Raw genomic sequence first — 11,451 nt, 5'->3', positions numbered from 1 at the left:
TTTCCGTGGCACACAGCAGGGCAGGCGCCACAGATTCTTTTTCAGATTTGCAGCTCATGAAATACTGTAGGTTCAGCCACATTGTGTTCATAGTACACATCACAAGACTGGAGTGTAGTGTAGTATCCGTGCTTTCAGAGATGGCGGGTGCACAGTTTACAAGGGCCGGTTGAAAAACAGTGTGAAACGTAGTCAGAAGCCCATGGAATGAAAAAACCTCTTATCATGGGATGGTGAGCCCGCCTCCAGGCGCTGGGAGGGAGGGGGAGGTGCTGATTGGTGGGGCCCGCAGGTGGGCAAGGAGGCTCTGGGTGGAGTGGGAGGTTCTGATGGGGGGCTGCCAGTGCGTGCTAAGCACCCACCATTTTTTTTTCCTTTGGTTGCTCCAGCCCTGGAGCATCCATGGAGTCAGCACCTATGCTCTTAGCAGCAGAAGGTGGCAATTTGCACAATGGGATAGATACCCATGGTGTACTGCTCTCTCTGTTGGTACTAGAGCACCACTTGTAGACGCGCTCCTCTGACGCAAGGAGCATTATGTGAACATAGAGAATCGATGTAATTACAGTGGTTTATGATCGTCAATGGGACTTCAGTCAATTTAGGCCATGTCTATGCTACAAACTTAGGTCTGAAATGGAGCATTTACTCAAGATGGCTTCAATACAAGTTTATGAATTTTTTAAATATAATTTCTCCCTCCTAATTAAGTCTAACAAATGCTGTAGTGGCAAATCTTGAATTGTTTTGAGACTGTACTTATATAAAAATAATACTCAAATATTGTAGTTGGAACATTAGCCACAATTAAGATTGAACAAGTTTTTCCATTCTAAGCCATTGTTTAGAATTAGTCATAACTTCCTTTCGCTTTTACGTTTTGGATTGAAATTTCCCAGGCTAATTCTGTACCTGAAAAGAATATTTTTTTGAAAGCCTGTAAAACTTTGTCCATTTCAAAGTATGAGAACAGAGGAAAACACACTTTGTTCCATTATTAAAACACTCTTGTAAGTTTTTGAACAGTTCTGAAATGGCTGGAGACAGTTTTTTTAAATTTGTCTAATTTAAATTCTGTCACTGAGGCCTGCTCCACACTACAGAGTTAGGTTGATGTAAGACACCTTATGTCGACCTAGTAAATTCAGTACGCTACAGTGTTCCTCTTGCTGACATCACTTGCCTGCTACATCGATTTAATAACTCCTCTTCTGTGAGAGGTGAGTGCTTAAGTTAGGTCGACGCAGTGGCAGTGTAGACCCAGTGTTGCTATCTAGCAGCTGCCCAGCTGAGCATGCCAGCTACATGCTCCTGCCTGGACTGCACAGGAAGTGGTGGATCTCCTGGGTTCATGGGGAGAAGAGGCTGTACAGGCACAGTTCTGATCCAGCCATAGAAATGTGAACATCTACGAGCAGATCGCTCAGATCACGGGGGAGAAGGGCTACAAGAGGGACCTGCAGCAGTGTCGCGTGAAAGCCAAGGAGGTGTGGCAGGTGTACCAAAAGGCAACGCAGGCAAGCAGTCACTCTGGTATGGTGCCGCTGTAGGCTGATCTATAGATTATGTATAGGGCTTCGTGTCTGTCACGGAGGTCGCGGAAGTCACGGATTCTATGACTTTCTGTGACCTCCATGACTTCTGCAGTGGCCAGTGTGGCTGACCCCAGGGCTGCCCAAGCAGCTGGCCCTGGGGACAGGTCCTCAGGCATCCCTGTGGACAGCCACACGGGCCGTCGCTGGAGCGGCTCTGCAGCCAGCCTCTGCAGCCAGGTCCCGGGGACAGCTGGAGGAGCTGCTTCTCAGTGGCCCCTGTCAGCTGGTGCCCCCCCTAGCAGCTGGCCCCCCCCAGACCCTCCCAGCTAAGATTTAGTCAGGGGTATTTATAGTACAAGTCATGGACAGATCATGGGCCGTGAATTTTTGTTTATAGCCCGTGACCTGTCCATGACTTTTACTAAAAATACCCATAACTAAATTGTAGCCTTAATTGTGGATTGATTATAGTGATTACTTAAGAATTCCCAGTTATCACTTTAGGGATGACAGGTTCTTGTCCCAAGATCAGGCCCAATATTGTTTATATTATTTTATAGTTGGGAACCCTGATGTGTACAGCTGCAACACTCACACTACAGGAACTCTTCTACATTTACAAATTATTTATTAATGCATTTAGCACAGTAACAAACACCCCAACTCAGTAACGTAGATAGAGATACTACAGAATGTACATCTCTCACCATCCCTTGCAGAACAATCTGAAATGGTAGCCATCATCATCTTCATCACCATCATCTTTCCCCCTCAACACCAGTGGCCATCATTCTGGCACCTCCCCAAGGGCTACATCTTTCTCCTACTGCTCCTGGGCTGGGATGCAACTTTTATAATATGTTATATTGACACCACTATATTTGATGCATATTCAGTATGGGTTTTCCCCTTCTTCTTTAATTGTATTTCCTCACCTTACCACTGTTGGAGTGTCCTCCTATAGGGTAGTATATCAGTAATCTCAACATATTATCATATATGTCAATTCATTGCCATGGCCCTCCTGTGGTTGGTTATCCGTGGACGTAACCTATGTACCTGTTATGAACATCAGTTCGTTGCCATGACACTCTTGTGGTTGGACTCATGTTCCTGTGGTCAGAAATTCACTTAAAACTCCAATTTCAGCTCCCCAATACTTGGGCTTTCCCTTAGACCATTTGTCTGTTCAAAGGTCACAGGCCTCAAGCATTATGCTAACTGAGGAAGCTAATGTCTTTCAGGATACAGTCATGTTGGTTCCTTGCATCATTTCTGAATATAATAAAGGCAAGCTAGCCCTATATGCTACAGTCCTCCCTTTGATAGGGTCATTGTTAATGAACCTATCACATAAATTTAGGGTCTACCCCTTTGTTTAAAGCCTGGCTTTTTACACAACATACTAGACACAGGTAGAGGAGAATTGCCACCTGCCCAATTAGTATATGTGCCTTTGTCATATAACAAAATTTCGACCCTGTGACCCTGCACTTCATTTGACCAAAATAATATATTTTTGATAGTTGGTTATTACAATACTGGAATTTTCACTATTAAATGATAAGAGCCTCTTACTTGGTTAGCCCGGTAGGCTACCAGTGACGATAACGACAGATGCTGCTGGTACCTTCCTTCTGGCCACACAGCAGCGTGTTCATCTCAAACATATTGTATCTGTCAATGTACGGATACCCCTTTTCAGAATAACAGGCCATCGGTGGAATTTTCCCCATTTGGTGATAAACTACCAGAGGAGGTACATTGGTGGATTCATTGTAGACGTTGTCTTTAAGATGACCTATTGTGTGGATGACTCCTAAGTGACTGAACACATCGTTACCAGATTGAACACGACTAAGAGGTCTTGGATGGGACACACAAGGTTTTTCCATGATGTAATCTTAGTTAAATAAGAATTTTAATTAGTGAACAGTGTCACAGACCCCATACCTGATCAGTAGCAGTCTGGCATTACAAGCTTCCACAGAGCGGTCACCACTCGCTTCTCCACTGTCAGTGGAGCTCTCATTTTAGTGTCACGGCACCGGAGGGCTGGGGCGAGCTCCTTGCACGCTTCCAGGAAAGTGGCCTTGCGCATCCCAAAGTTTTGGAGCCAGTGTTTGCCATAACGATGCGACCCCACCAGTCAGTGCTTGTTTCTTGGGACAAGAACTGGTGCTTCACTGTGTTCAGCTGCTCCGTGAATGCCAGCAGCAACCAGGAATTGTTTTTTTCCATGGTTTCCAGCAGGGCTATTTGAAAAGAATTGTCATATTCTGCATGGTGACTCTGGCGGCTCTGGAAATACTGCAGAATCAGGTGCTTGGTGTTTGTAATAGCGAAGACCTGGCGGGATTCATGCTTCTGTAGAGATGGTGAATGCACAGGTTTGATAGGCTTTTGAAAACAGGCACGAAATATGGGATGTAGAAGAAATTAGGGGAGGGAGAAAACTGCATCATGGGACGTTCACACCATGTTCCCAGTCACCCCGTGGGAATGTGTTTCTCCCATGAGGCTTGCAGACTCTTTCCAAAACACCAGGTGGTGAGTTGAACAGTGGGATAGCTACCCAAGGTAGCTCTCTGCATCAGTAAAAGCACTGCTAGTGATGACAAGCTCAACTGACACAAGGACCATAGCATGGACATGCACAACCAACTTCATTACTGTGGTGGCTGTATGTTGACTTGACTTAGCTAAGTTGACTTAATTTTGCAGTGTAGACATGCCCTGAGTGTACTAGTGAAAATTGTTTTTTGATTTAGCTGAGTTAGGGAACTTTGAAAATTGCATTTTGCAGTAAAATTTTAACCATAAAGTGCTATGTCATTTCTTAAGGAAGCTTGTGACTTGCATTTGTGCATGGCTAGCTTAGGCTTTGTCAGTACCCAAAAGTTGTACTAATTTTAACTAAATTGTTTTAGAAACTGGTTAAACTGGTGCAAGTTCCTTATGTGGTCACTCTGAAATCAGTTTGAATGTGTTTATGTTGATTTAGCTTAAGTTGATGAGGATCTGACATAAGTTAAATGTATAAAGCATTCTTAAACCCATTTAAATATATACATACAAGAGGATAGCACTAATTTAATTAATCAGTTTCTAAAATGATTTAGTTAAATTGGTAAAACGTGTGTGTAGACAAGGCTTAAACTGTGTAGTGAACAAATACATCTCATAAGGAGCGTGTTGAACAGAATCCTGCCTAGTCATTGCCTTTTTAAATGTCTGTGTTTCTCTAGATTCATCCCTTGATGTAGATTTGTAGTTTGTCAGTTTGCAATGTTGTACTTTTTACTTCAGACATAATTTTTTCTTTTTCTTTTTCATAATTATCTAAATAAATATTTACACTTTAATGTATGTTTTTTTCCAAAGGTTTGGGACTATTGTACTGGATTGCTAATATACCAATCAGCAGTGTTAACAGGTATGGTTTTCTTTCTTTGTATTGCCTGCCTTTGAAAGGAAAACATCTTGCACATTAAGAAAAAATAAGTGTCCACCTTTGTGGGTTGACATACTCAAAATAGCACAGTTAGCCAGTAAATACTAGGGCCATCTTTTGCAAACTTGAAGTCAGTGGGAACTGCAGCATCTCTGAAAATATGGATTTAGTGCCAAGTTAGAAATTTTTGGCCTACTTGCATAAAATATAACTTGCCTAGCTAAAGGTATTGCATATGCACATTTTATCTGTGTTGGTATTAATGACATGCTTGAATTAGTGTCGTCTCATTTAGTACATATAGGTATGTTATGTTATACTAATCCCCATTATATCTGAGCACCTTGTTCTTGTCATTCATCAGATGTTATGTTTGGCACAAGGGAACTTTCCCATTTTGTGTGCATACTGTAATAGCTTTTACATAAAGGCTGTGTTAATATTTTTTTAGGACAATCACAATACATGGCATTTCCACGTTATTTATGCTCATTTTTATTCTAATTAGGATACACATAACGAAAAGAGCTGTTTTGTTTTCTTTTACCACAATTTGAGAAGGCACATTAGCATGTACTTATTTCCCATTGACTGAATTGAGAGCATATTTTAAAATATAAAACCTGATTTATGTGTACTATAAAAATAACTGCATATATATATATATATATATTTTTACAGCATTTCCTTTGCTAAGTCTGTTCATTGATGAAGAAAATAAACAGATTATTACAGGATGTGCTGATGGGCAGGTGAGAATCAAGCAAATGCTGTAAATATTAATTTTTGTCAAAATATCAAAACATTTAGGAACATCCTGTGTATCAGGAAGTGTCTCAATCTCTGTATTTGGAATTGTTACAAAGACAACTTTAATTAGAATAATTCACTGCTCTGAACCTTAATTGTTTTGATTACTTATGGCATAGAACTGAGCTTTAAAACTAAATGGAAAAACTTTTCTAAATACATTGGTAAAGCTGTCTAAAATCACATATCGGTAAAAGAATATACTGTGTATGCAGATTGAGAAGTTGCAAGTTTGTTTTAAAATGAGGTGTGAAAATCAATTAATTTTTTTATTTATTGGCCAATCAGTATGACTTACAGTCTAAGCTAGAAGTATATGGGCGAGTCTTGCTGGGAATCCTTGCAAACTGAGATCTGTGGTAATCTGTAGTTTAGTCAATCTTTAAGATTTTTTTTTTTTTAAACATTTGCTGTAGCCATAAAACGCTTTATTCACCCACTGCACCAGTTCAGAGGAGTGTGGAGAAAATGAAAGGCTAAACTTTTGTCGTGTCTAGAAAATGTAAGCAATAAAAGGCATATATGAGCCAATGAGATATCACATGCAAAGTTTCCAAAGGTTTCTGTAACATTTTATAATCATTTCAAAAAGATGATGGGGGAGATTTTCAAAGGTACAAACAGGAGTTAGATACCTAACTCCCATTGAAAGTCAATGGCGATTAGGCTTCTAACTGCCTCCTGAACTTTGAAAATCTTCCTTGCTATTGTTAAAACATGAATACATGTGATTGACTCTTTGTGTTATAAATTCTGCACTTGTGAAATTAAAATTTCCTAAAATGTGCTGTTTAAGCAATGAGATGCTCCAGTGAGAGAGTTAAATGGTATTTATGTTAATTAGGCTGATAAACTTGAGACCAAACATTCCACACTGTGCATGAGTGTTATCTTCAGTGTCAAAAACCTGATGCTGTGACTGATTCTGTCGTCCTCCTTCAGCTTTGGATCTTCAGTTTGCTCAGTGGACACCAGTACCGTTGTGTGGTACATATAAACTTAAAGAAAGAGCGAGATAAATTCTACAGCAAAACTGGAAAATCTAGACAACAATTAGGTATTGTGATGTTTCTAGAACACTTTTCTATGTTATGCTTTAATACATATTGTATGCTACTGAATGTATTCTCTTCATAACCACCATTAGTTGAATTCTGCCCTCAGATTTTCATGTACAATTCTCACTGAATTCAATAGGAGTTAAGCACGTGTATCTAGGAGAACAAAGCTTGCCCTTTGTATGTGTATATCAAACGCTGTATTTTGTGGATTAGATACTGTTCTCATTGAAGTCAGTGAGAGGTTTGCCAGAGGCTTCAAAGGACAGCAGAATTGGGTCCTGTTGAGTTATTCATCACTTGTATAACTGGAATAAACATTTGTTAATTCCTCTAAAAGTTCTAAGAATCTTTATTTTTGCTATTTACTTTTCCTCCCACATCAGTGTCTCTGCGTCATAGTGACTGTTTCCATCTGATAATGACAGGACTAGGTTTCTGAGACCAGTCACCCTAAAATAGCAAAATAGAGTGGCATTGTTTCAGAGAGGGATGAGGTGTTTCTAGTGTGCTGGCTCTGGTAATCCATCTGCTGAAGCAAAGGCCTCTAAATGTGATCCCTCTTCATGCTAGTACATTGCACTACTACTGAGTTACCCCTTTATTTCTTTATTCCATTTCAGTCCATTCCATTTCAGTCACTTTTGATCCATTTCACTAGTCTGATAATAGTCAATGTCTATCTTCTTTAGATCAAATACAGAAGTTTTCTAAGCTGTACAGCACCAATGACATGAGACCAGAAGAAACAGTGGAAACAACATTGCCAGTCCTCAGAATTGAACACTGTGACCAACCAATAAGTTTAGGCAAAGAAGAAAACTTGTAAGTGCAATAAATTATCATTGATTATAAGACTGAAAACCATGCCTAGCAATTTGATTTTGGCTTTCAAATTACTTTCACTGCAGGCTATTCTAATTTTGTGATACAATAATAACATTAGTTCGTTCATTCAGTGAGATGCAAGCCCTAGTAATTTATTCTTACTTAAGTGGCATATACAAAATAATTTACAAAATAAAAAATTAGCTTCTACTCTGAAAAGTAATTCTTTTTTTTAAGAGGTATTGTGAGATTCCATGTTTATTATCTCTCTGTTTCCAAATCAACAGTACTCTGTTTGCAGATTAAAAAGAAACGAACTTTTTACAACTACCAGCACTGCAAACTCATCTTGGAATCTAAAAGTCACGCTTGGTTCTTTCCTTCTCATGCATTGCTGACAGTGCCCATGGCAACACTTGTGTAATCTCTGTGCTTTCAGTGGGGTTGTAAGGGTGTAACTCATTGGCCTTGCAGTTGGACTCTATAAACTATTTTGTTGATGTACAAAAAGGAATAGAATCCAGCTGCCTCTCTGATAGTTTTATTTGCTCTGCCAGGTTACCAGCAGTGAAAATAAGCATTTGCTAAATTTTATCTCTAAAGTTAGCAGCAAAGACTCTGAATATAGACAGGGAGCACATCTGTGGAGTAAGAGGGTGCCTGCTGGACACAGTATTTAGAGTTCAACCACACTTAAAGGGCCTGAGGCAAACTGGAAAAAGCAAGACAATAAGTAATAGTCAAGCTTGCTACTCAGGTTCTCCTTGTTTATGTCAAAAATGTTCAGGGGTCAGGTCTGTTGTAATCTTATGTTTCACCTATGCAGCAGTATGTAGGAAATGTCAAATTAAAGATGAAGAGGCAGCCTAACTTAATTTGTTCTGTCAGTTACAGTCATATCCTTAATGTTGTAAGTGTAGCTTTTTATTTCATTACCTTTCTTTTTTTAAAGAACTTTTCCACTGACATCCCACTGAAATTGATTGAAAGTGATTTAATTACTGCTGTGGCTGTACGTTGACGTAATTTAGGTTGACTTAATTTTGTCGTGTAGACTTGCCCTGAGGGTATTAAGTTCTAACAAATCTTGAGCTTTTTTTATAAAAGAAGTCATATACCTATAGAAGTTTAAATATATTAGAACAACATTGTAAGCTTTATCAACCAAACTTGTGATAGTATCCAAAAACTATATCAGGCGTGAAAGTCCTATTTTCCATAAAACCATGTTGATTGGCATTAATTATGCTACCATCCTTTAATTCAACTCTTAGTGTCCCATAGTGAACTTTCCATTTCGCCTTGGATTGATGTCAGACTAATTTACTTATGATTCCCTGGGTCATCCCATTTTAAATATTACTATAACATTAGTTTTTTTCCAGTATTCTAGAACTTATCCAGTGTCCAATGATATGTTAAAATTGACATTAATGATTCAGAGTGCTCTTTTGGCTAATTCTTTTAATATTCTTGGGTGCAAGTTGTTCAGTCCTGCTGATTTAAAAATGTCATGGGAAAAGCATATCTCTATTCACAGGGCTTTGCCCCTGCCAAACTTCAAAGATCTGTTGTGAACAATGGAGGTATTACAGCTTAAAAAACAAAAAACAAAAAAAAATACCCTCAAGATTTTTTTTTAACATAATGTTATGCAATCTAAATATAGGGCGCTCTACCAGATTTCCCTATAAGAGCTAATATTGCACAGTGGAGGTTTGTTTAGTTGTTGAATTGCTTTCCAGTATACTGGTATAGTTGAAATGGTATAACTTCCCTAGTGTGGACGCAGTGAGTACGTCTACACTTGCAGCACATGCAGAATACAGACACTGCATGACCAGTTAGAACAGGTATAAACAGCAGTGTAGATGGTGAGGCATGGCTTAGGTGAGTAGAGTGCCCTACACATCTGAACCCAAGGGTATGTACTCTACATGACTCTCTACATGCCCAAGCAGTGCCTCGCAGGTCTAGCACTGTACTATTACGTGCCTTCCCCACACTGGCGCCTTTTCCCACTGCTAGAGTCTTTCATGGCGGTGGGGAAAGGCTCTGGCACCTCCTTGCTGCCGGAGCCTTTCCTTATTGCCTCCTCCCTGTTGGAGCCTTTCACTGCCACAGATAGCTACACACTACAGTGAGTGAGGATGCAGCCTGCATTTCACTGTGGCATGTACACACACTGCCACAGGTGTAGACAAGGTCACAGTTATACCCATGTAAAAGCCTATGTACTGGTATCACATATTCCTATGTGGGAAGGGTAATAAAGCAATATAAGACACCTTTCTACTGTTATAACTGTGTCAATTAGACGGGTTGTACCGATATAACTGTTTCAGGTTAAAAAAAAATTACACTCTTAATGAAATAGCTAGGCTGCTACAAAGACTGTTTGTAGACCAGGCCTGGGAGACCCCTGCCTTGTCTTTTATTGATTGATATTAAGGTGACATTATTCTGGGTAGGGATATTGTTTTGAACATGTAAAATGTCTAACTCTGTAATAAACTCTGTAAATCTGTAACTCTGTAGCTCTGTAACTCTGTAATAAACTCTGTAATAAACTAACACTGTAACCCCTCTGTAATATGAAAATTGTTGATTAAAGCAATCTATCATGTTGAACATCATGGTATTAAAAAACTTGTTATAAAGATTGAGGGCCTAATTCTCCTCTCAAAATCTTTGTAAATCAAGAGTCTGTCCACTGAAGTAAAGGAGATCAGAATCAAGTCCCATATGTACAGTGTTCACTTTTCATAACTGAATAACATAGCTGCTAATTTAAAATAATTTGTTAAGGTAGAAGTCCACACATGCTAAGGACTGAGCAATAAAAGCATATTTTTTAGCTAGGACATGACCGAAGATTCAAAAACCACATATAAAATTATATTTTCCTGCTCTAATACTTAAGACAGGGTTTGACTGTTTTTAAAAAAGAGAAATTGTACATCTGTGGTGACAATTTGCATAACAAACTTTAGTCTTGTGCTTTTCCATGTCCTCACTTCAACTCTTGAGCCCTTATTTCATAAGCAGTGCCTAAAACGTCTATTGATTTTTATTTGGAATAAAAAATTTAAAAAATGTTGATCCAGGTGTTTGTTTATTTTGACATCAAAACATTGTTAGTCTTTGTCAAAAACAAGTTTTTATATTTTTCCTAAGCACATTTCTCACTCTTCGGGATTGTCTCATAGTTCAATTATAGCTCTTTCCATAAGAGTAGTGGCTGAAATTGCAACAGATCAGGCTGGTCCCTTGCCTTGTGTGTTTGAGTAGTGGATTTCATTTTATAAAATTTCCTTAACACAAATGTGGACTTTCTAGGTTTGTTTTGGCTTTGTTCCTTATTCATGCCAGTTCTCTTTTCATACCCTGATTATGTCCAAAGATGTCTTAGGTTAAATTATCTTTGCTGGGTTCACATTATAGGTGGGTAAAATTAAGGTGTTATATGAATATGCATAGTGTTTCCATATATTCTTTTTATAGAGAGATTTTACATTGTTCCTCTCAATTATTGCAAAATGCAATAATTAAAAAGCTTACTGTGTTATTTTGGTTTAGCACTGTCAAGTGGTGAAATTGTATTCTTTATTTTAAATTCCATTTTAAACCCAGTTTGGCGCGCTCAGCATGAAAATATTTTTCTCACAGGGTATAGTTCTCGCCCCTATTTTATTGGCTGTCACAATGCAAATATGACAACTTTCTGTACTCCTTAATTGGTCTTGCATTTACTGTGGTTCACTAA

The 11,451-nt window shown here is 38.9% G+C and overlaps 1 protein-coding gene across 1 annotated transcript in view; it reads left to right on the top strand.

Moving 5' to 3' along the window:
• WDR27 (WD repeat domain 27) overlaps window positions 1–11,451 on the top strand; it is a 161,132-nt gene that overhangs the window by 22,926 nt on the left and 126,755 nt on the right. Inside the window, exons 5-8 of the mRNA XM_077812169.1 lie at window positions 4,920–4,971; window positions 5,671–5,741; window positions 6,742–6,856; window positions 7,550–7,682. Coding sequence (XP_077668295.1) covers window positions 4,920–4,971; window positions 5,671–5,741; window positions 6,742–6,856; window positions 7,550–7,682 — 371 coding nt within the window. The remainder of the gene's footprint in view (window positions 1–4,919; window positions 4,972–5,670; window positions 5,742–6,741; window positions 6,857–7,549; window positions 7,683–11,451) is intronic.

This window comes from Eretmochelys imbricata, chromosome 3 (assembly GCF_965152235.1).
Source record: "Eretmochelys imbricata isolate rEreImb1 chromosome 3, rEreImb1.hap1, whole genome shotgun sequence".
Lineage (NCBI taxonomy): Eukaryota > Metazoa > Chordata > Testudines > Cheloniidae > Eretmochelys > Eretmochelys imbricata.
This window is presented reverse-complemented; position numbering and strand designations above follow the sequence as displayed.